This window comes from Cydia strobilella, chromosome 2 (genome assembly GCF_947568885.1).
Source record: "Cydia strobilella chromosome 2, ilCydStro3.1, whole genome shotgun sequence".
Taxonomy (NCBI): domain Eukaryota; kingdom Metazoa; phylum Arthropoda; class Insecta; order Lepidoptera; family Tortricidae; genus Cydia; species Cydia strobilella.
Genome location: NC_086042.1, coordinates 24,586,394 through 24,613,237, shown reverse-complemented (window position 1 = coordinate 24,613,237; position 26,844 = coordinate 24,586,394). Strand labels below are relative to the sequence as shown.

The 26,844-nt window shown below is 34.7% G+C and overlaps 1 protein-coding gene across 1 annotated transcript in view; it reads left to right on the top strand.

Annotated features, from left to right (window-relative positions):
* The first annotated feature begins 8,991 nt into the window (after positions 1 to 8,991).
* The window catches only part of LOC134754193 (protein Wnt-4-like), a 72,838-nt gene continuing 54,985 nt past the window's right edge, over positions 8,992 to 26,844 (top strand). The window contains exon 1 of the mRNA XM_063690340.1: positions 8,992 to 9,623. Within this exon, the coding sequence (XP_063546410.1) occupies positions 9,559 to 9,623 (65 nt within the window). The 5' untranslated portion in view covers positions 8,992 to 9,558. The remainder of the gene's footprint in view (positions 9,624 to 26,844) is intronic.

Here is a 26,844-nt window from a genome sequence, read left to right as displayed (position 1 = left end):
CAACCAACCAAAGGCTCAACATAGAAGGCTAAAAGTGGTAAAGGTAGACTCCCCGGGGTAGCAAGATATCACTCATATCTTAATCTGACGCGCACGAGTAACTACAAAAATCCCCTCTTGGGCTTCCTAACTTACCTACAAATGGGACCAACTTTAATTCTCCCTTTTTGGAATTAGCATGCGCAGACGGTTCTGAGCTGGAGAAGGAGAGAAGTTTTTATCGGCTAAAAGTTTATTAAAATTATAAGTTATTAATTGAAACACGAAACACGGCACGGGAACTACCGAACAAATGTACCCCTTAAGGATCTTCACAATAACCGTGCGATGTCTGGTCCAAAGGTGTTCTGCGGACTTGGCTTAACTACACGACAATTCGGTTCTATATACTAGCAAATATACTTCCACACCACACCCATTCCACACCCCCACACAGTGACACTTAAATAAATTTTGCTTACTTTTTTAATAAGTAGATACCTACCTAGAATTTCAAAATTACCAGCCATAGCCAGTGGGCGAGTTGACTAAAATTCCGATAAACTATATCGAAACGGAACAAACCCGTACGGTTCGCCAAATAACCTGCATATCAAATTCGCAGCTATTGTATTGAGTCCTTTGTTTTAATAATGGCGCAACTGGATCCAAGATGGCGGCTAAACGTCACCGGTGCAACATGGCGGCTGTAACGGTTATTGTTCCAAGCGCGCGCGATGAAAGGTGAAATTTTGATTGACAATTTTAGAACGAGTCCATTTGCAAAGCATATTCATGTTAAATTCTGCCGTTGCGTATCATAAACGTGTATTTTCGCTAAATTAATGGTATAGGATAGGCAGGGTCACTAGACTACGTATATAACTTTGCACAGTGTTTCAGTGTCACATTATAAACGTCACATTTTCATAGAAATTTGACATTAATGATGTCATCACCACACTTTGTCATTGAAAATACCATGCAGATTTAGCTTCCGTACTTATTTTAGATTTAGCTTTAGTCCGACTCTACCGAGCCTAGCCTAGGACGCCGTTATATACAAAATGGTACAGGTAAGAAAAACATTTTTCAATTAAATATATATGTACCTATATAACGAATTTTGGACCCGGGTATGTCCTTAAACTACGTCCAAAAGAGAGATATGGGCACTGTGAATGTCATCTCGCTTTGTGTGGCAGGGCAGCACAGCACAGCGGATGTCATTCCAGATCTAGAGTAAAGCCCAAATGGGGAAGTACCTCCACTTTACAGAAAACCGCAGCCAAATAACACTTAGACCTTACTCATAGTGTTCCTGTCGGTGATTAAGGTTGCCAGAGAGCTCAACTAGGGTGCGGAGTGTTAGTGTTAGGGTCAGCAACGCGCATGTAGCTCCTCTGGAGTTGCAGGCGTGTTTGCCACCGACATAGTATAAAAAAAACTGCTTTAAATAGTTATTTGTGCAACAAGAGAGGAAAGTTGGTTTTTCTTGCGAGTGTTTATTTTGAGTCCCGAGAAAGCGAAGGATTCTATAATTGAATCACGAGCGAAGCGAGTGATTCTAAGGTAGAATCTTGAGCGTAGCGAGGGACTCAAAAACACGAGATGTAAAATAACTTTGCTCTCGTGTTGCAGACATAATTTTTCACCTCAGTAGTGAGAACATATTAAAGGTTCAAATGTATTTCGAATTACACAGAATAAATAGAAAAAAAAGTATTATAATATGTACGATACGATAAGATACGATACGATACGAGACAAGACGAGACCGGCTCGGACCGGCCCGGACCGGACCGTACCGTACCATACCGTACCGTACCGTACCGGACCGTACCGTACCGTACCGTACCGTACCGTACCGTACCCTACCGTACCGTACCGTACCGTACCGTAAAAGTATGAAGTTCATGGCCTTCACTAAATTAAAAAGCTACATTGTTTCACTCCCTGGAGTGAGGAAAGTCGCACTTTCCTCACTCCAGGGAGTGACGAAAGTAGGCTTGTTCGAGCTGCTGAGGTGAAAAAAATATTTTTTACCTAGGTACTTAAATCGGACTCAGGGCTCTTATAGGATACAATCGAGAAGGCGCTAAAATGAGAATGGAGAAATTAGGCTTCTTTAGGTTATTTTTATTTATATGATTTATTTATATCTCTTGCGCCGAATGTCCCTATGACAGTTCATTTTTGTACAGAGTAGCTGTCACGTTAAATGTTAGTAGTAATTTTTTGGAAATTTAGCACATTAATTTATTAAGAAATATACATTTAAATCTGGGGGCACGGCCGTGCCCCCGCCAAGACGAGACAAAGGGCAAAAGGCAGTGCATATCTTTTCTCGGCACGTTTCGCCGTATTTTCGAACCCTCGTAGCTTCGTCTTGGACAATGCTAGAGAGCTGTAATTTTTTGTATATTATATATTACGTTAAAAACATATGTCATAATCTTTTTAATTAAGCCCAACCAAAAGAGACTTGAAGGAACGTGTCAGATGTCAGAATCAACTTTTTAGCAGTTAGCTGCTAGAACCTGTAACTGTCAACAAATTGTCATTTTAAGATAATTAAACACGGCTGGCGGAAACAGGTACATTAGTGTTTTATTTTTTAAACTGATAACAAGCTCAGTGCGTCAGCACAGGCTGGCCTAACTAAAACAGCGCCCACTTAAACGCGGCGTTTAACAAGGTGCCTATTTATGTTCGAGGGTAAGCCCGGGTAGGGGTGCTGTCGTATCGATAAAAAGTACGCCGGTGGTAGTACTAAACACATTTTCGTTACTTTCTGTAAAAACCTATACCTGTCTATGATTGAGTGTAATGCCTTAAAATGCTTTAAATCATAATAAATATTATCAGTTTACGTAGTCTCAATCTCTTTACAATAACCTTTTGGATGGCTGGTCTTAATTGAAATATAACCTGAGCATACAAAAAATAGGCTACTTCAACGGGCAGTAATAATAACACAGTAAGCATACTTACCAATCTCAAAGGCCCTTACTCTTAAAAACAGTAGACAATTCAACATCATTCCGTGTTAAGACAACAATGTTGTAAACTTCTGTAAGTTTGTTTATCGATAACTTTTTCAAGCCCGTCCCTTACACTTTATTTATTTATCAAAATACTGGTTCGTATCAGCGCTCAATCATCGGAGTGTTTTCAAATCACTCGCCACCGGCCACGGCCAGACCATCCGTCTTTATAAAACCCAGTGTAAACTGACCGGAATATATTGTACGTTTTAACTGCATATTAATTTGTTTATGTATGCCTATTAGCGCCGACAATTTACAGCCGTAATAAAAAGATTCGCGGGATTTTGGCTGTTTCGAAGGAATGCTGGAATGTTGAATGGAATTGTGGTGTTCAGGGATTTCAGTGCCCATCAGAGGTACCTAGTGGCGGACACAGGATTTTGGTTTGGGAAGGGCTTGGAAACAATGAGGGTAGGTTCAGGTAGGGACCCTTAAATTTTTCATGGAGGGACAGATGCTTGTGCTTAAGCCCTCGCCTTAAACCCGCTACTAGGGTATTCATGCTGTTTTTTTTAATGAAAGCGTGACATGGGATCATATCAACAGTTTATTTTTGATCATTCTGATCAATTGATCGTGGATATTAGAAAATGTATTTTGTAATTATAATATTAAAATACGTATGCATAAGTATCTATGAATATTCTACGAACTTTTCCTAGTATCATTTTACCTCGTTTCACCTGATAAAAGTAACTAACTGTCCTATGTTCTTCTCCGGATCCCTATAGGTATTATAAAATTATCGAAATCAGTTTAAGCCTTGGAGGATATAACCAAATGGAGACGCCTTATCTGTAATTTTATGTACAAAACAGTCTGACGATTTTAGCGGGGGAGGGGCACGTCAAATGTATACGTAACCACAGATTATATAATAGTTCTTACGAACAGATACTTATCTCTCAAAGAAAACGCAAATACCTACCGTTTTGATACCTACACAAAAATACAATGTAGTGACCTTCGGCGGGCCGCTCCCCGCACCGCGCGCACCGGCACAACGCTGGGGTTGCCGACGCTTAGAAATGATAAACACCAATAGGTATTTATCATGGAATCATTAGAAATGATAAATACCTATAGGTATTTATCATTTCTAACAGCAGAGTGAAATAAAATGAAATCTAAATCTTAAATTATGTATTTTAGTCATTCATTTACAACTGTTTTACTTTGTAAGTATAAATTTGTCGTAATAAACACTTAAAACACTACATGTTTAATGAAAGAAATTAAATAGTAAGTACCTACGTAGCTTGTAAATATCGTAAAAATTGCAAGTGCGGCGCGCGGTGACGTGCGTGCGTGAGCACGTATGGCAACCAACTGGCTTGCTTTTCTACCGTGAACGGGAGGCGATTCGTAGGTATAAATCTGAGCTCGCGCGAAGAGTTCCATAGGCCTAACGTAACGTAAAAATAGCCATGTCAGGTAAACGCTAGTCCATACAATGTGTATGACCATTGGTCATAGAGTTTCGACAGAGGGGTACACATGTTAATAGCTACTCCGTTTGGTTAATCTGTTGTATAATGTGTAGTATAATCTGTTGAAAGTTATAATAGAAGGAAAAATAGAAGGAAAACGGGGAAGGGGAAGAAGGAGGATGAACTGGCTCGATAACATCAAACAATGGACAAACATCACGGACGCGGCCACGCTAACAAGACTGGCCAAGAGTAGAAAAGACTTTGCAAAGGTGGCCACCGACGCCCGCTAGGGCATGGTAGCAGAAGAAGAATAAGTTTGGTTATATCCTCCAAGGTTTAACACGAAAAGGGGAGTAAAGATTATAAGAGCTGCGAAATTGCACTGTGTTGACGGCGAAGAACCTATCATCGGTGATCGGTGCGCTTGTAATCTCCGACATGTACTCGCGTTTTGGAAACTGAAAAGAAACCCTGAAAACTATACTTTGTTTTCTTTTCTTAAAAATTGACAGATCACATAGCAGAATTTACAAGCGAAAACGAAGCTATATTATGTAGTCCCTTTAGGATAAAAGCAATGCGCTTCCTAATGAATATATCTTTGTAAAGAATAAAATACACACAGATTAGAAGGTTACACGCCTTTATAATACGGGCCGACTGGTATATCATAAAGGGTTGTCAACACGAAATTGACATACCTAGAGATGCAGGCACCCCCAACTCCCTAAGCTATGGTGTCAACTTTTACGTGGGACATAAACTTATTCTTCACCATAATAGTATTAAAAACATGGGTATTTTATGCATTTTGGTTTCATCACGTGTAGTAAAGAAAAATAACATAATACCTCCATTTTATCCAACATGTGTATGAGGACTGACACGATCTTTAGGAGTAAACAAAGAAATAAAGATGGCGCTCTATGAATAAAATAAAAATAGCATAGATGATATCGCCGGAACGGGCTGAGTACGGAATATGCCGAGTTATTATTCTCCTAATAACTGGATCGTATTAACTTCGTGCGTAGAGCAAGGGAAAGGTAGAGCTGAAAACAAAATATAGGAGATTTGACTCTTAATTTTTATATACTTAAAGTTTGCTGGTTAAAAATAATATGCTTCATATCATAAGCTTTTTATGCACTTGTGAAAGTTGGGAATGAGTATCTTTCTTACAAGAGGAGTTTACCAGGCTTCCGGATTTTATGAAATGAGATCCTGATATTAAATTAAATTTAAAATTTGGCAAACCTATATGAATTCGGTGACATTGCAATATTGTAGCGCTATCGAGTTAGGATATGCCCTTAAAAAACGAAACCTTATCGAGCTCAGGCTTGTTTGAATAGTTTCAATTAATTGTTGCTAAATGTGTAATAACAATAATTATACAAACAATAAAAACTTCATCAATTTACTTGAAGTCAAAATAACATTGACGACACAATTTATTAAGAAGATTAGAAAGAATGTAAACTACGGAAATCATAAATGGCAGCAAATCTGCCATAACAGGTAAGTCATTGGAAATCCAGAGTTGTTATGATTATGAGTTCAGATTTTCTTCTGCCGCGTCTATACATTCTCAAACCTAACAAACTCTTTATGGCATTTATAGATTACTCATTTGTATCCGACATCGATAGGGACAATATCGTCGTTCTGTCCTCTCCATACGTTCTACTGTTGTTGCAAACTTATATGCGATAAATTCACTTGCAATAACAGTGCCAATCGCGCTGAAGGGTTGTCGTGGACTTCAATCAGGTAATAATATTTCGAAAGATTTCGTATAGACTGTCCTATAGATGCATGTATTTCCGGACCGATACGACCTTCAAACCTTCAAGAAAAGAGCGTACTCCCATCTTAAAGGCCGGCAACTCACTTACAACTCTGGTGTTGCGGGTGTCCATGGGCGGCGGTAATCGCTTACCATCAGGTGATCCGTCTGCTCGTTTGCCTCCTATTTCATAAAAAATATATGTATTCATACATAAATATACATAAATAATTTTGTGGACGCGATTGAATTAGTGCGTTATTTACGTATCCGATCCGATTAATTACTGAGGTGTGGATCATTTCATTTCATGTATTCCTTTATACATTAAAACATAATTTTAAATGTCGGGTACAGTACAGTGAGTCATATTTAAAACTATTGATATACTCGTACAGAATCATTTGTCTTTATGTAGATTGTTGTAACGTAGGTAAAGTTTAAGTTAGTAAAAAACAACTAGTTATATTATACCTATATACTAGTAATAATAAGTTTCATTAAACAACTTGCTACGTTGAAATCTTATCAAACAGCCGGATTTTAATTTCTTCTGTTCGTTTATTGTTGTAAAAATGTAACTACCTGAAAAGCTCATTTGCTCAACTCTTTAGTGATTTACTAATGGGTTTTTTTACCTATACGTTGCATAAAAGTTGTCATTATTTTCTCGTTATTACTCAGTTTCCTACCGTTATCTATCAAGCGGCAAGCGAGAGAAAATATATAATAGTACCTATATGAAAGGCAATCAAATTTTTCAGTAAGTAACTATCAAACAAAAGCGCAATGACGCAAAGCAAGTCGACAATCATTTAATGAAATAATGGTGCAAATCAATTTAAATGTAGTTTTCTTTAGATTGGAGATGATCGCGCCAATTGGCATTGGCACTATTCCGCTATTTGCCAGTCTGTTGAACTTTAAAATAATCATAGATGCCGGTTTTGTTTTAAAAGGTTGATTTAGTTTTCATCTTATTAGGATACGACCTTGGTTGTGAGCACCAGTCACAGTTAGCTGCTCAAGCTGCTTGGTGTTGGCTAAAAGAAATAAGGAGATTCAGGAGTCGTCTAATAAGGCATTTATATATGCGCGATAATAACACCACCCAAGGCGGTATAAAAATGAAATGAAGACTATATCAAATAGTTAAACCAGAATCAGCCCCTTGATTAATTCGACACTTCTGACCTGGTTAATTTGTTTGATTGTGGTAACAAGTAAAAACTTTGTTAGTTGGTTAGAGAATAAGGTACTTGACCCATGTATCTGAGGTCCAGTGCCTAGCAAAGCCCACTTTTTAAATATTAGAATCTCTTTACAAAAACGGTTACAGTTATAGTTGGTCAAACCAAATTGGCAGTAAATAAGAACAAAAAAAACTATACTCATCTTTTTCTTTTGGGTGCTAGTACTAGTGTAAGATAAAGATAGTATGATTCTCTCTGTCTATGTTTGAAATAAGAGAGTCCTTTGACAAACTATATTATTAAATATTGTTTTCTAATCCAAAGCTACCATTTATTCGTAGATGAATCAATATATATTTTTTCCCCTCACTAGCTCGGAAAGTTGTCTTTTATCCTTCAAAACAAGCGGGGAAAAACGCGTTTTATCCACTAGTGGGGAAAGTAATTTGACCTTGGATGGAGCGTGTTTAAGTAGCTTGACAGATAACAAAACGTAAAACGCTCATGATAATGGTTCGTTCGATATTAATTATCATTAAATAAATGGTTGGCACTGTATATTATACATATGTAACTAATAAGAAAATCTATAAAAATGGACGTGTTTAACGACGATTAAAAAAGTATTTTGATAAAGTGAATACTTTTGAAAATAATAGTTTCGAAGGTAAAGAAAAAAATGTGGCCGCACTACTCTAACTTTTTCGAAGTGTAAATACATTGAAAAAAAAAATTTGAAAATATACCTTGGTAAATACTTTCCACAAAAATTGTTTTGATCATGATCATCCAAAAAACATCTCTTTTTATTTAAGTAAATCCTGCGCACAGGAAACCATCACATTCAACGCATTCTGCAGATTGGCAACAGTTAGTTTCAAACTTGCAAATAACTGGACTAAAACGGCACCTTTAAATTAGACGCCCGTTACCATTTCCTTATTACCGGCACTTAAGGTTCAATTTTAAAGGCATCTCGTTTTTTTCTTTAACTCGTCGGAGCGTTTGATCCGTTGCAATTACAGTTTTACTGCATCGTAAACACAGAACAAAATGGCGCAGGTATGCCCATTGTTGCCGCGGTTTCAAGCCCTTTATTGTTTTTTTAATTAGTATTTTTTTAAACTATAGTGATGGACGTTGATTACCGGTTAGTGAACGTTTTTTGAAACTTAGGTTTAATTATTATAAATAAAAAAAAAAAGATTTCTTGTGTAATTGCAATAACGCATATTATTAATATACAAATGTGAGCATTTGAAGAGGTATTTTTAGACTCAAGACTCAACCCGCATCTGAAGTATCAGTAGTACTAGCTTCTGTACCTTATTCTACATTGTAGACTTATCTCAGCTATCATACTGAGTAGACTTAACATAAACAACATATTTACTGGCAATAAACTAAATCAACGTTACCACCAAAGACCACATTTACGGCCATTCGTTCGATCAAGAAAGTCAATTCAGTAAACAAGCGCGTCATATATTAGCGCATTTACCTTACCAGACGCAAGCTCGCAAATCTTACAATTGATGAGTTCATAAATAAAATTTATTTTTTATCTCCTACCATTGTGTAGGAGGGAATATAAATAATTCCTTGACATTATAGTCGTGATTGCAACGACATTTCACGGTGGTTTGTCGTGGTAAGGGCTTGCAGCAATGCATTCGCCCTCCAATACGACCCTTCCCCTTACGCGAATCCTATGGAATACTTACGAGCGCTTGGAGCAAGCCAGTCTGGTTTTGTGTTCCCATGCGCGCGGATCGCGGGCGCGCACGTACTGGCCAACTATCCAAAATATTTCCGAATTCGAAATTTGAAAACCAAACCCTCATTGTTTCTGGTTTTATTTTCTAATCGCCGCTGATTTCGAAGAAAGTTTACTTTTGTATTTTAAAGTGGTTTGAACTTTTCAGAAAGTTTTTAAAAGTTTTATTTTATTTTTTACAAGGATTGGAAATGTTTTAGTGATTACATTGTTATGTTATCGTTTTTGTGCTTTATGTTGTGTTGTTGCAGTTATGTTTTGAATTTTCATTAGTGTTTTGTTCATTTGCGGTGATTTGTGAGTGTTTGACTGTTGAGGAGGATTGTAGTTTGTCACAATGGAGCTATTTTGGAAAGTGCTGAGCTTTCAACTATTATTAGCACAGGCTCAGGCGAACTGGTGGTAAGTAGCCTTAGAATAAAAAAGGTAAAAAACTCTTATTGCCGCTCTCTTGGCTGTAAACGGTATAAATCGCTTTATTTTACTGCTTCACGGCTTCTTCGGCTCACAATTTAAAATAGGCGTTTTCATTTTTTTCGTAGACTAGAGGTATTATTATTATTTGCATATACGTATCTGACAAATAAACGTAGTTTAAAGTTATAGAAACGGATACTTATCTTACCTTTTGCAAGTGGAAAATCGAATGGCGGTAAAACAATAATGGATATAGTATTTATTGTTAGTATTTGTTTTTAGTAGTATTTGGTGGTTGTAGTATTTATTGATTATGTAATTTATGTATGATGACAAGTAAATTTTTTTTTATAAAAGAGCAATAAGGTGAAATTAATTACGAAATTATGTAAACCGGAATGTTACGCATTAAGTAAATTGATAATTTTGATTTTTAAAATTATTATTCTGTATTATTTATTTTATTAAATTTCCAAACCTAATAAAATAAGTAAAATAACAATAATTTTAATAAATTCAACTTAGTATTTAACAATCGAATATAATATAAAGATGATAATGGCAATTATACATTGAAACTAAAGAGAAAAAAATATAAAAAAATACTGGGTTTCGAGTTAGAGTCAGAGCAAGCTAACTCTGCATTGCATTTGCAGTGAAGTGACAAAGTGTGAACATATCATCACAATTTTTTTTAATACAAATTTGATGATTATAAACAAAAAATACATAATAAAAAAATTAAAAATAATCACACTGTTAGCTTTAGCGGATTCCATATATCTAAACCTTATTATTAAAGATTTACAATTAAAACTTAAAAATTTATAATATTTATTTAAAATTTATAGTACCTACCTATCGCTCGCAGACGTATCTGCTGATTTTAAATATTACGATTAGTCCCAATTTTTTTTAATACATAGACCGAAATTTGTTGTAATCAATTAGGTTGCTACAATACAAGAACAAACAAATCACAGAATTTTCAATCTACCTAAATTGCGAAGTTTTGTCTTGGAACCGAATACTTTTGGTTATTTCTATGTCTTCCGGCTATTTGTCACAAGGGATTACAGTGTTTCAATGAGGAAGGGTTATAAACACATAGGAATGTTTTTAGGGTTCCGTAGTTAACTAGGAACTCTTATAGTTTCTAGTCTGTCTGTCTGTCTGTCTGTCCGAGTCTTTGCTCCGTGATCATTAGTGCTAGAAAACTGCAATTTGGCATCTCTACATAAATCACCCCACCCCCTCTAACTTTTGAACCATGGGTACAAAAATTATGAAAAAAATTGTAAAAATAAAACTTTATAAAGTTAAATGAAAACTATAACGAACATGTTCAGTTCAGCCGTTTTTGAGTTATCGCAATAAGTCTCCCCTTCATAATAAAAAGACGTACAGGACAGTTTAACGTTATTAAGACATAAATGGGTTTTTAAGTTATTTTGCATTATGTATGTAAATAAAGTAAAATGTTAGATAAAAATTGTTTATTTTTCATTCAATTGTTATTTAATATTAAATTTCTCTAAAACAGTTTCATTAAATATAAATATTTACTGAATGTTACCTACATATAATGTATCTATTCACACTTATTTTAAATTTGGTAAACTACCTAGTTATTTTAAACATTTAATAGGTAGCTTTATCTACCGGCATTGTTTAGTAAGGTATTTATATTGGGAATAGTGCGGATCTGAAATAAATACGGATACCAAATTCAGTTATCTATTAAATAAAAACCGGACAAATGCGAGTCGGACTCGCCCACCGAGGGTTCCGTACTTTTTAGTGTTTGTTGTTATAGCGGCAACAGAAATACATCATCTGTGAAAATTTCAACTGTCTAGCTATCACGGTTGATGAGATACAGCCTGGTGACAGACAGACGGACAAACAGACAGACGGACAGACGAAGGACAGACGAACAGACGGACAGAAGGACAGGCGGACAGAGGAGTCTTAGTAATAGGGTCCCGTTTTTACCCTTTGGGTACGGAACCTTAATAAGCGTTCTTTTCGATTGAAAGAGACCCAGTTCCAGTCCAAGCCCAAATTATTTAGGTAAGTACCTTAGTTTAAACCTATTGTTTAACATTTTAAAGTTAACCTTTTGATTAACTATGTATTAACTAGCTGTTGCCCGCGACTTCGTACGCGTGGATTTGTATGTTGGTGGTTATATATTCTACATGAGCATAATATAGAACATTATGCAGCAAAAAATATCAGTAGGGACGGTTAATCATTTGTTAAAAATTATACAACGCATGAAATTTGTCTTTCACAAACTACGAAGTTTCAAGACCCTAACTGAAAAAAATTGTTCCCGATATAATTCCTCTCGACCTTCTTAGAAGACTTACAAGTCCACTATTTAAAAAAAAATTTGCTCCCGAAACTATTAATACCAACTTTTCAAAAACGGTGTAAGTAATTAGTTTTCGTCTATTTTAATATAATGCCCTTTTTACCAAGTTTCAATTTCCTAGGTTTAAAGAAAATTTGTACCACATATAAACTTACATCCCCTTTTTAACCCTTTTAGGGGTTGAATTTTTAAGAACGTTGAAATAACTTTTTTGGAATCTTATACAATGCCTTTCTAAGAAGTTTCAAAGCATTTGTAATAGATTCACTTTCAACCCCTTTTTAACCCTTTTAGGGGATGAATATTTAAAAAGGCTGAAATTACTTTTCTTGTATTCTAATAATATGCCTTTATACAAAGATTCAATTCCCACACTCACAAAAATATTTGATCTCCATACAAGCTTTCAACCCCTTTTTCACCACCTTGGGGGGATGAATTTTTAAAAACGCTGAAATGAGTTTTCTTGTTTTTTTTATTATAATTAAAAAACATTTATATTATGAACTTTGAACTTCGAACTTTCATCCCCTTTTTAAACCCCTTAGGGGTTGAATTTCCAAACACGTCAATATTACTTTTTTTTGTAATCGGCTATTATGCCTTTCTAGGAAGTTTCAAAGTATTTGTAATGGATTCAAACTTTCAACCCTTTTTTAACCCATTTAGGGGATGAATTTTTAAAAACGCTGAAATCACTTTTCCTGTATTTTAATAATATGCCTTTATACGAAGTTTCAAGTCCCGCACTCAAAAAAAGTTTATGATCTCCATACAAACTTTCAACCCCTTTTTCCCCACCTTAGGGTATGAATTTTGAAAAACCCCTTCTTAGTGGATACTAACGTAATAAAAGCTACCTATTGTGAAAAATTCAGCTCTCTAGGTTCAACGGTTTGGGTTGAGCGTTGATTTAAGTGAGTCAGTCAGTCAGTCAGTCAGTGGACTTTTACGTTTATATACTCATACTCATACTCGTTTATTCATAATATTCTTAAAATATTACATGTCAAACATCAGAATATAAATTATTATCATCACATAATTGATAATGAAAACAAATTATGTCTAGAATTAAAATTACAATAAATCATTATGTCCAGTAAATTAAAAATACATTATAAATAATTATGTCAAGATTAAAATATCATGTCATGTTAGTATATAAGTACATAGTTATATATAGATAATGGTCTAAATGACTTAAATTTTATGCTTAATAGGATGAAAAAAGGCCTTACCTGTCCTAGGTGCCTTAACGTTAAAAGGTACAGTCAGCAAAGCTTTTAGCTAATATGGTAATCTGATAGTTTTTCTGACTGTAAAAGTAAGTTTTCTATTCGGCTTGCGTAGACCGCTGTTTAAACTTTAAACCAGATTATCAGATCTCTAAGGCTAAACCAATTTCGATGCAAATTCGAGATAGATCCAATTATGTACGGGTTTGGCTGGAATTTTGACGCCAACTGGCAGATAAATTAGGTTTAACCAACAAGTTATAAAATCAGAGCGCGTATTCAATAACTGAAAATACACCATATTTCTAGGCGTTTTAAATACATAGTTACTCATGAAATAAAACTATGAAAACGGATTATATCCGTTGACCACGAACGCTGTAAAGGGTTCGAAACGTCGGGATGTATTATAAATTCAATATACGCGATATAATCCGTTTTCATAGTTTTATTCTCGATATGTTTTTTATTTTATTTAAGAGAATAAGAATATTTATTTAAAAGAAAATACCTTAATAACATTAGATATTATCCTGTGGCCCCACACTAGGCTATGCCTGTCACGTGGTAGCCGGATTCGCAATATACAACCAAAGGTTAAGTAAAAAACTCGGTGACATTAATAGAAGTAATAATTAAATAAATTAACTAATTTAAAGAAAGAAAAATTAAAGAAAAAGTGTGTGTGTGTGTGTGTATGTGTGTGTGTGTGTGTGTGTATGTGTGTGTGTGTGTGTGTATGTGAGTTGGTGTGTGTGTGTGTGTGTGTTGGGTTGAGCATGTAAGGCTACAGAGATTGTTAGCATTTACCAAATTTAAAATAAGTGTGAATAGATACATTATATGTAGGTAGCATTCAGTAAATATTTATATTTATTCAGCGAGGTTTTTTGTCCATTGCGTTCTTAGCAGCCAGTAAGCGGGCAGTCAAACTTATTTATAACCCAGCCTAGAAGTACCTACGGGCACAAAATAACTTTGCTTTGTTAACCCCTTTAGTAAATATGAACGTACAGTCTTATGCCTAAATAACTATAACACATTGAAAACTGACATTACATTGACAAAATGTAGGTAATAAACCCCACATATTGTAAAAAAGGTAGATACCAAATAGGCAACCATACCCAACGGAAAAATACACCTAATCTTACGCAGTAAAAAAATCGGGCGTAGTTTTTATTTACTTATTATTCCTAATTATAACTAACTGAATGTTGTAGGTATACTGTTAAGGCCGTTCCATCGGTTTGCCGCTGTCTCTGTCACATTTCGCAAAAAAGAACGGGAAAGATCATGCGCGCCAAGTGTCAATTTTGATCGAATTTTGTCGATTTTTATTTATTTTAAAAACGTTACCCTACAATATCGAAATTCGAAAGCTATGAAATTATTATTTAAGTTAAGATTGTTTTTTCTTCTTTTTTTATTTATAGTACCACATAATAAATAACCGAGTAAAGTTGGATTAAAAGTCCGAGTTAGAGGTTACTTTGGGAATTAATTGTATCGAGCGAAGTGTCATAATTCGTGTATCGGAAGCTATGATATTAAAGATAATATAGTCAAGAACTATTACTACGAATATCAACGCCTCTTAGAAAAACAGGATCATATAAGGAGATTTTTCGCCTTCTGGCTCAGGGAACCGCCTTAAAATTACCAAGAATTTATAAAAGGTAACCCATAAAAGATTCATCTACGCCTATTAGCACCAAAAAGGTTTATAGATAATTAGCCACTAAACAAAAAGGATGCAATTTAAATTGCATTTCTACAAAAACATTACACAATGTGCAATAAAAAATGTAGCATAGTTCTCAAGCCGTGTAGTACTTACGGCACTCCCACGCATCCGAAACCATATTGCAATTATCTCGACATTTTGTCCCTTCACCTTATTCACAGTAGAAACTCCATGAACAGTATAATTATGGAAATGTTTTCGTTTTCACGTGATGTTTATGGTCGTAAGATCTTAGGTCTCTTAGGATCATAGACGTACCTACTGTTTTATTACATATACAAATACAAAAAAATATTTTGACAGAGAAAGTCCGTCTAAGCTAATTTTGCGAAGACTTGAAAACAACAAATCGCGAGGTGTTACTATACATAAACGTCATATTTTCGTAGAAATTTAACATTGATGATGAAATCGCCACACTTCGTCATTGCCAATACCATGCAGAGTTTAGCTAGGTCCGACTCCAATCAATCTTAAAGTGTGTGCCACATATGAAGGAGAATTTGGTCTCTGCTTGGGAATAAGAATTCAAAGACGAAAAATTGCCTGAAAGGCGAATTACTCTTATAATTGTGCAGGTACTGAATTTTTAAGGTAGCTACGTCGCGAGCTGTCGTAAATTTTTCTTACCGCTCTTTAACGTATACTGTTTTTAAGTCGTTTACTGTTTTGATACTTCTACGAATGATAAAGTATGGGATTTTATGCGACATTAGCTGCATACTTAATTATACATCTCCTTTCTTGGCCGCATCATTAACTATTTAGAATTAATGCAAAATTGCTAATGGAAACTTTTCTTATTTTGCATATGTGGTGGTAAAAAATGTTTTAGTCATTTATAACTTATGTAAGTAACTACATACTTACTTGGTTACCGGTAAATTATCTTGCGTTTAGTTTAGATATCAATATTACAAAAATTTATTAATAACGTGAATTTTAGTAAACTAAATTCGGAATTCCAATAGGATTATTTAGGAAGCTTACATGAATCTGAAATTCAAACCTTCAAATTCATTTACTCATATCAAATCCATGTACTAAATCTACATCGTAGATTATGTAAATACACAAATAAGTAAATAGATTGATTAATGTTGGCTAGGTAATCCTGAGACCAATTCTAATTTAACAATTTGTTACGGTTTTGGTCTTGTTTTGATACGACCTTGGCGATAGCTGACGCTGATTGGTGCATGAGGTATGCAATGAAAGTTGTGTTATTAAATAGATCTCGTTAGTTAGTTAGTTTTACTGGGCATTTTCCGCAAGTCGACATCCAATGTGCCTATTTTGCTTGAATACGAGGTAGGCCTATTTTAACCACCCCAGCTCGTCCATGAAACCTAGCAAGGTCTTCAGGTTGCTAACTGCTTCCTTCAGTGTGCACGGATTCCCTAGGTATTTGCTCCTGTGTACTTCTATCTGTTTACAGTCCGCTCGCTAGCACTTATTGGTGAGCGTCAAATGCCTAGTGACGACCGTCAAGGTCTTATCAAAACAAGATCAGAGCCGTAACAAATTGTTGAATGAGAATTGGCCCCCCTATCTTATAAATGTGGTGTAGGTATTTATACAGACAGAATTAGTTCTAGGAGTTCTGTTTTCAGTGGTTTCAGCTAATTGAATTCATTTATCAAGTGAGTGTCGGCAGGAACATTTATGACTAATGGCAGTTTAAAATGATTTTAGTGTTGCTTAGAAGTAGTACAGGATGCTTCAAACAGTAGGTTGATTTTAAAACACACATGTGGCTTAAATTACTTGAAATACCGGCCTAGAGTATGTATCTATGTACTTTCAAAAATCCTCCAATAAAAAAAACATCCATATAGAGTCTTCGGAAAGAGAAGAGTCGTGGAATGTATTGGGCCCCATACATTATACGACTCTTCTCTTTACGCACGTACTCTAGAAGAAGAAGAACACGAAGAAGCTTAGTCACAGTCAGCGTCAAAAGTAGCGTATCAGACATTTTCTGATAGCTTAACTAAAAGAGTTATGTCTCTATATAGAACAATTTAAACTGTTGCAGATATTTTTGAACGCTAACTGTCGAGATATATCTCCATTTAGAAAAACATAAAAAAACGTTTAATTCAGAGGAGGAGGAGGAGGAGTATTCGAGGGTGGGAGATACTTTTGACGCGTTGTTTCATACGCTACTATTGAATACTATTGATGCTGATTGTGTTATGATGGATGAACTTGCTGTAGGTTACAAAAGGCCTACTACGATTTCTTTTTTCTTAGTTTTAGATACTTACACAAAACACTTGTTAAAAGCGTTGCACCGTAAAACCGCAACACAAACGCATTTGGTGTGACATTAACCGGTTCTTAGCTCACAAAACAACCGCCTAATTCACAGAGGAAGTAATCACTCACTCGGATGCTAATTATGTTTAACACCTTTCATTGTCCGTGGCGAATAAATTAAACACCCAAATTGAATAGCCAGTAGATAACCATCGATAGAATTGGTTTTACTAAAGACAAATAAATAATAAGCTCTGTTAATCTATATAGGCGCTCCCTCTGATATAAAGTCAGACCAAGTCGTCTCTACAGTACTTTTCAATGTCAAAGTATGTTTCACCATAAACTTAAAATTTGTACGACAAGACGATCTCTAGTTTGTCGTAGATGTCACTTAAGCGACATCTTACTCTTCTAAGACTAAATATCTTGTTCTCTTTCGTTTTGGTCTCCGTTTGTATTACAATTACAACCAATTCGTTACTTTGAAATTTAGGTTAACTAAAAAAAATTGTGGAACTAGGCAGTCTTGATTGAATTTAACTTTATTTTGATCTTAGTTAATAAGAACACATGCTTTTCATATGAATAGATTTCAATTTCAAAATGTTTCGCTTTGTAATTTAGGATTTGAAGTTTGGTAATGGGCGCTTTTAAAGGGAGTACTTACAGTTTTATTTCGATGGTTTGATATCACGATCTGATAAAATACTTAATATTAATTAAATAAACTTTATATCTTTTTCCATTCTCTCTCTATAATTTCGAGCTTGGTAAAACATATAAGATCTTAGAATTTAACACAGATCTACAACGTACAAGGGTGCCTGTCAGCTGTCAAATATCAATAATCAAAATCGGAATGTTGTCAAATATCATTGGAAGTTGGAGGAATCAGCAAAGCAACCAAAACCAAGCTAATGCGCACCCTGGTCTTCTCTATATTCCTGTATGGTTACGTTTTAGTACATTCACGCAGCCGCTGGCGGCCGCTATGAGGCTCAAAAGTAGTCACGTTTTTTCATTTTTAGTTTGCCTCTTTCTCACTCATGAAATGTTCATATACGTAATGGCTTCCCTTCTGCACACTCCCATTATCTTTAAGCGTAAGCATTATTTATTATAGACCTTAGAATTTAATTATAATTAGGTATATATTTTGTAGGTATGTATGAAGTTAAGTTATTAGTTTACTTGATATGCTAATCTACAAACCTTCGCAAAGCCAACGGTGGAAAGCAAAACGGTCGCAGAAGCGTTTCATACAAATTTACAACCAATTTCATAAAGTGAATTCTGTAAGAGGTTGTTAGTTTGGGAGGTTACGAGACAGACCATTGTCATTGTTCGCTTCAGTTCAGTTTACTTTCATGCTCAAATCTTACCGTAATGTGCAGTTTGAAATTTGATTTTGGCCCTTTGAAAATAGAGCTCAGTGTTGCATGTACAATTATAATACATAGTTACAACTTTTAGTTCTGCTAAACTTTCTCCGAAGCTTTTCGAAGTCCGAATTATAATAAATGTTACAAAATTATGATAAGTATTTAATTTAACCACCTTTTAATTTGACGTCTTGTCCATCGGGGACCAACATGCCACGGCTGTAAGCGTGATAGGCACTATTGCACGCAGAAAACCGTGTGGCGAATTTTATGTCAAATGTTAGGGCGGTGTTTTGCTTAGATAATTGCTTAAGTATCTTAATATTTGTTCGGTTTAGTAAAATTACATTATGCTGGATATTTTAACATCTGAGCTCTGACGTAAAAGGATGTTATACATAAGTTTCTTACATACGTGTAACTGAGTGTAGCATCCTAGCATCGCAGCTTCCAACCGATTATAGTCCCGTTTTTTATTTCTATGTGTTAAAACGGAGTTTAGATGCATTTTAACTCGCTGGATGGCACTGTCTTAATTTTGTCAGAGCTTTTTAAATGATGTCGTCAAATATAAATATCGACTCCCTATTTACGTATACCTTCTATGTATTAAATAAACAAACAAGTAATAAAATAAATTAAAAACGGATTTTGAACTTACTTTATGAGGAACCCTCATAATTCTTTAAATTGCTAATTAATTGATATCCACAGAATGTAAGATAACTCTTTGACTCTCCTTATGAACCTCAACGAAAACCTCACGCTAATTTAACACGCACTACATTCCAACATAAAGGCAAAATCTATAAATAGTAAACAGTCGTATATTACGTTCAAAGACAAATGTTCGCAGATGGCCATAACGCGCCATTGAGTCTAAACGGACCGTCGGCGTCGAGTTATCACTTTACTCAGAAGTTGGATATTTACACATTACCCAAAGGAAAAATGTGATAATTATATAAGAAACCCATAGGTTCTTACATCGTTTTAACTTTAGAATTATTGCTAGGTACCGCAAGTCTGTTATTCCCTAAGCGTACTTATCAGTGGCGGAGCGTACATAGAATTCGGTTCCTACCGGCTTGCCTAACTTTGAGATGAGTACTAAGGCTCGTAAAGAAAAGCCAAATCAGCTCCAGCTTCCTTACGAATATTTTTGATGCGTTACCACGAATATGATTGATACGTACGTGGTACGTACTAATTACATACCTATTTAAAAGACGTGTTAGTTCCAAAAAAAATATTTTTTCTCAACGTACTTTTTGGCCACCCAGTAGGTTCCCACCGACCCACTCCGGGTCGTTCCTGGCGCAGAGGTTGTCCATTGCGGTTTAACGCGGAAACGCAACGAGCGTGATGGGCACCTTTGGTAGGCGATGGGAAGAGCAGTTTAGACTAAACAACGACAGCCACCTTTAAGTCCGAGGATATCAGTTATCAGCAACGTTGTTCTGTTTTATATCACAGAAAACTGCACTGAGGATCGTAGTCTAAGAGACTAAAGAGACTACGATCCTCAGTGCAGTTTTCTGTTAGTAGTTACTACTTCTTTAACACTATAACCTCTAACAGGTTACCTTACTAGACCCCTACCTTTTTTTAAAGTCTATAATCTAAATAATCTTCATTACCATATACATATGCATTTATAATTATGGTATATCTTATATACCTTATTTACCTTTTTTGCAAAAAAACAATCGCCAGCAGTTAAGGACATTGCCTAATAATCATAATCACAAATCTGAACGGGAACTTTCTAAGTGGAAACCATGATAATTTTCTCATTAAAGTTTCCAGAAATTTTCGGAAATTTTGAGAATGCACTTTAAGTTCTGTAACTTGCACATTGTTAATACTGACAAAGATAATCGTACTATAATTTAGAATTTAGATAATAGGATCTTAGAATTTCGATTTGTCGATAGCGGAGTTACGCAGGCAGCAATACTGTCAGCTAGGCTAATCGGTGGTCTTCTGAGCATACTCGTATTTCTAATGCAAATGTCTGCGAATATCCAAGCCAAGGGACGGGTATCGTAAACTACATTGCTTATTATATCTACGGGCTTGATAAACATCTCGGCGGATAATTACAACATAAAATATTACATGAACTAACATCATCCAAGTAACAATTTTTTTTCATGGCAAATTAACAATAAATAGAAACCATTTTACAAATTAAAACTTATACCTAAATATATTCAATCATTACATTAAAACCAACACCACCAAGTAACATATATCTACGTCTGGTACTAGTTTTCGTTGCTTAAAATTGTTATGGAAAGAAAATAGAGCGAAGTTTTGTGTAAAGCTTGATTATATGTTTTTGGCAAAGGAATTTAAAAAAGATACATATTATCAAAGATAGATATAACTCCGTAATAGATGGATACAGTCTAAGGAAAAAACGTGCCTCGATAATCACGAAAATTTGATTCTCGATCAGATGGCGCCACTAGTTTTGGGCTACTCTCGTATAGAGGGCGTTGACTGTTTCGTTTGTTATTTATAATTTTACCGCATACCAGTGAAAGAACATGGGTCAAAATCATATAAAAATAATTAATGTAAATAAAAAAATCATTTATCCATATTTAAATACATTTTATCCTATTTTTATAAATCTTCATTTTTAGTTTTAAAGTATGTCGATAGATGGCAGTGAATTTACAGTGGTTACAAAATTTACTATGACAGTACCGCTCTATCTTATTATATCCTCATTGATATCATATTGCGTACCGTGCACGTGCGTACTGCGATAAATTTTATTTTATCACAACACTGCACTACTATAGGAATGTTTTACATACTATCGGTAGGTGCCAATTATTCATGTAAAAATAAACATTGAAGCATGTCAATGAATCAATCATGCTTTGTTTTCACTGAAAACTATCACAGAATATGCTACTGTATTTTTGACATTACTGTGACATAAAGCATATCCATCTTAACCCTTAAATGCATGATTTTTTGTATAACTTTTTAATAAATTGAAATAGATGTGTCATGTTGTATAGATTGAGGGAATAATATTTTGGATAGCTGCATATTGAGCCACGGACCATCAAATATACGATGCATATATACATCATTATGCATTTAAGGGTTAAAGCGGCGCCAATGAGCTATTGTGGAGTCTGGTCACAAAACTAAAATGGCCCAACATACGGACAAAGCGTTCATTTTAGTATTCGAGTGCTTGGCCAATGTTTGAGCCAACATCACCCCAAGTAAATAATGCATTCATAGGATGTCAAGGGGGCTAAGGCAAAGTATTTACTACTTTACTAATGCTTTAGTATTTCCTCAAGATTTAAGCATTATTGCGGTATATGGTTGTCCTTATCGTTTTTTACGTTAGCGTGGCTAGCTTGAAAGAGACAGGTAATTTTAGTAATACGTATTAAATAGCTGATCGGGTCGGGTCTAGTTGAGGCTTCATTCATTTAGAGTTCATCCAAAAAGTTGTATTGTTTACTTGTGATAAAAACAAGTATAAGTAATAATAAAAGTATTTTCGTCGTGAGCCCTACTTATTCTGTTATGCATTTCACTGCACAAGACAAACAAATTTGACATTGTTGATAGCAGTTTATTTAACAGATGTTGAATTAATTTTACAGGAATTCAAATTTAGTTATATTATTGACTGTTTTGTCAGGGGAACCCTCGCTAACCAATTCTACTCTTCACTTTCCTTTACCTTTTGATCACATGATGATAACTTATTTATTGAAAATAATTGATGTATTGTTCACCAAGGCAAAATATTATTGTTTACTTATTACTTTGAGGAGAGTATTAAGCACCTACTACATTATAACGCTTAGAACAAGAAATTTGCGATTAAAGTATACTGCCTGAAAAACCTTGTTTGTCAATTTTCTCACTTTTCAATTGTACAGTATTGTCTTCATCTGAAACCTTGAATCCAATGTGTTATAGATCCAAGTGTAGTCTAAGCTGTAACTCGGTTCGTCAGCGTCACTGCCCCACGCTATCATACGGCGGCGCAGCGTAACATGCAAATGCCCCCCGGCCATGAAATATACGGCCAATAAATAAACACGCCGAAAGGGGTGAAATTAAATATTCATATGGGGTTAGTGATGGGCCGTCGTTGTCGACAGTCTAGAAACTTCCACATATCGGCATTACGATAAACACTATTCTTCCACTGTTCTTTACGGACACTATATGTTGCAGAGTTCTTCTAAAAATAAGAAAATAGAGATAAATACTCGTATCATATCCAGAAATTGTTATTCGATTTACAGAATCATTGATATTTTAAAATGCAAAAGCGGTTCTCGCTTAACACAACTTCGGATGGTAATATTTTATCAATTATAAAAATTATGAACATATATATGTAATTCCAAATTTCGAAATTAGATTAAAATATTTTGGATTCGATTTTTAATTCTTACCGTAGATTAACTAACTACTGTATTCGGTTTTCGCGATTCGCTTCATTAAAAGTGCTTAATTCCTATAAAAATATAAGTTTGCAAATAAAACACAACCTAATCAAAGCTGTATTTATATCGTAAGTTATTTATACAGTTCCTATGGTGAAAGTATGATGTACGCTTCTCTTGTGTACTTTTTCCGTCCTAGTTTATTTCTTTCCCCAGAACTGTTTACGTTGGGATCGATAATCTACGTGAAAGATACTGAGCAGACTCTTTATTGGTTTTCTAAATTTAAAGCGGTTTGGTAGGTTCAAAGTGTTCCTAGCCTCAATATCAGAAAAAAGTTTAATAAATTGTAAGAACGACCATTTAAAATGCATAATATTTAAATAATAAATATAACTATTTGAAATGAAGGTTTGCACTTTTCAAACTAAATATCTATTACTAACTTAAACACTCCAATAATAAATAAGTTCTCTTAGCTTGGTGCGTAACATGAGATCGGTATCTTAGTAATATTTATTTTAAAGTTATAAAACTTGAAAAGGATTTGTTCAGAGCTAACAGCAAAAAATTGCAACAAGAAGTTCTTAAACCATCGACATCGATAAAAATTAATTTGCCCATCACTGTGACAGTCCAATATCGTAATAGGCAGGCTAAAGAGTGAGGCGACTTGTATAACATCACCAAATTAGCCAAACGATATGCACTCGCCCTAGGCGACAGGGCTGCCACAATGAACATTGTTATTTTAGTATTCTGCCACGTGACTGGGTAAACAAGATTAGAGTTGTGAACATGCTGTACTCGTATTATTTTAATTAGGTATGCGTAGAGTACACTTAGCTTAATATTATCTTAGCAAGGATAGCAAGATGGAAAGGATAGCTTTGGCAATTAAAAGGGAAGTGTTCTATATGTACAATATTACTAAATTTATGCCTAGATTAGACAAGGTTTGTTATTATGTATAACTAATATTGCAAAGTATTAAAGGCATTTAAATTCAAATTACATTTTCGGCCTAAATTATCAGACCAGCTTGATTGTACCATGGTGGTACCATGGCACTATCACAGATGTTATTTACTGCATAATTTTTAACTTAAAAGAAACATGTCCGTATGTATGTATGTATGTCTGTAGGTATATTCTTTATTTTACATAGAAAAACAAATACGAAAAACACAGTTACAAAGAGATTTAAATACAACGAATGCGAAACATTGCAAGATAATAAGCTTGTAAAAAAGTCGACTGCCAACCCTGATATAAGCAAAATGTAAATGTTTTGTGACGCCTTTATAAATGATTTTATCCGTGTGTTTTGTGTGAAATATTGTGTTAGAAAATTGAATTGGACGCAATCTGTTCGAGAGCATGTGTCCTACGGTGCCTTGGTGCGACACAGGCGTATGAGGTACTAGGGTTATATGTAAATAGAACGTTGTTTGAGTTTTGTTTGATGCGACATTAGGGACGCTACGGAGGGGTTTTAGAAAATTGACACGAGTTGTGTGAGAGTGGACGGGTTTTAAGTGCATGTCAGAATAATCTTGAAAAATCGGTTTTATAAAGAGAAGTAATGTCTTATATTTTATAGAGTACAACAATTTAAAACGAATGTATACTTACGCCACCTATTGTGCGAAATACAATAAATAACATTTTTTTCTAAGAACTTACAGTTTACCTACAGTTATAAAGCGGCAAGACAGTCGGTTGGACAAATAACAGGCCGTCTTATCGCTAAAAACATGTAAATGTAATGTAATGTGTAATGTAAGAAATGAGTATCATTCTAAGTTAAAGATGTATTACAGAATAATTTTATTAGGCATTCTATTGTATTATAATTAAACTATCCCAGTTAGTAATAACTAACTGGGATAACTAATAACTAATAGCTTCTATGTAAAGTTCGGACAATAGACAATGAGGAAAGTAAACCAAGCAAAGTTTATGACCGAATTAATTCATTGCTATGAAACCAGAAATGTAAGAAAGTAAAATAAGAGAGTTTAAAGTGACGCAAACAAAGCCCGTTTAGTTAAACATAACTGTAATAAAGTTTTCAGAAATCAGTGTTTTCCTGAAGTTTGAAAAGTACCTACACCCTTTTATTTGTTGAAAGGGGAAGTCGACAAGACGTTTGACTGAAAATATTAGCCAAAGAACTGAGTTTGTCTAACTGTAAATATAAAAAAAAAACATTTATTCTGGCGAAATGAACCCTAGGTTTTGGGAGTTGATGTTTTAGTTATAAATTTAATTAAGTTGACATGGCTAGTATTTCGTTATAAATAGATGTATATATCATTGTATATATCTACCCCCTTAACTATAATATTAAATTGTAATTGAATTGTTGAATTTCACTTTGTATACGACAATATTATATAAAAATGTACATTGGATGCAAATAAAGACCTCTATCTCTATCACTATACGATAAATAATTGCTTATGTAAGTATTCTTTTACATTAACTGTGAACATTGTATTGAGAGATAAATAAACTTAAACTAAAACTATTGGGAGGTTAGGAGCGAGATCTTTGATTACAGAAATATTGTACTAGCAATGTAAATAGTAGGATTTAATAACCTACCGTATTCGTGTAAGGTTTTGTCCGGTGTGCCTCAACCTTTGTGCTATACTATACACTATACAGTGTTTTGTTTTGGTCAATACAGGATGCAGTACCTATCCTTAACTTTCGGAAACAGAAGTTAACTATTTCTGTAGAGATGTGGGTAGTTACTAAATAGATAGCTACCTACTTATTTGCTATATCACAAAAATTGGTTTCATTTAGCTACCGCTTTAAAATATAATAACACGTTAATTTCATAAACATTATCGCCATTGGGCCATAAAATTGTATGCGCTTTCGACCCCCACTGTTTTCACGCTTGCTTCTCTTTTACATAAATTTAAATGAAATACAATGTCGATTTTAGAAATAAATGGTTACGCTGTTTGAGCATGCAACCTAATTTAGGACAGGGTCCAGTAGGGTGGAATGCTTCTGACTTTTAACCTAGTTGAAGGAAGAAACATAATTACTACCTAAATTGTATTTCATTTCCTGGTAAAACCAGATCGCATACTTCGAACGACTTTCCGATAAACGCTTGTCAGGAATAAAATACAAGGAATCTGGATCATTTAATCAGCTTACTTTTAAAAGGCCTTATATTTAAATCAAATGTATATTGATTAGCGATGTTTTACTGAGTTCCTAAAAGGACCTACATTCTTTACGTTAAAAGACACTTATTTCCTTTTATGTTCAGCAGGTCAATGTTCCCGGTTGGTAGTAGGTAGGTATGTGGGTCCGATGAGAGTCACAGTTTCCGAGAAAGACGTGGGAATGGGAATTGTAGTGGTGTCTGATTGCTTTTGCCGTTCATCGTATGAGCATATATTTTTCTAATGACAACATCATAAATAGGTTAAACTACTCAATGATTGGCCCTGTCATTGGCTCCTATTTTTGTAGACAAGTCATCACTGCTGTCTTAAAATATGTAAGCTTGAAAAGGTCAATTATTGGACCTCAGTAAGTACAGATACTCGTACACGAGTACGAGCAAAAGTATAAAAGTTCGGGCAATCAAGCGTTTTCTTAATTAGACAGACGTGAACGCTTTTCCTGTATTTTACACCGCCGGTATGTTACATACTATACAGTAGGTAGGTACGATTAGCAGCAGGTTAAGACACTGATATATATTATAGAGAGAT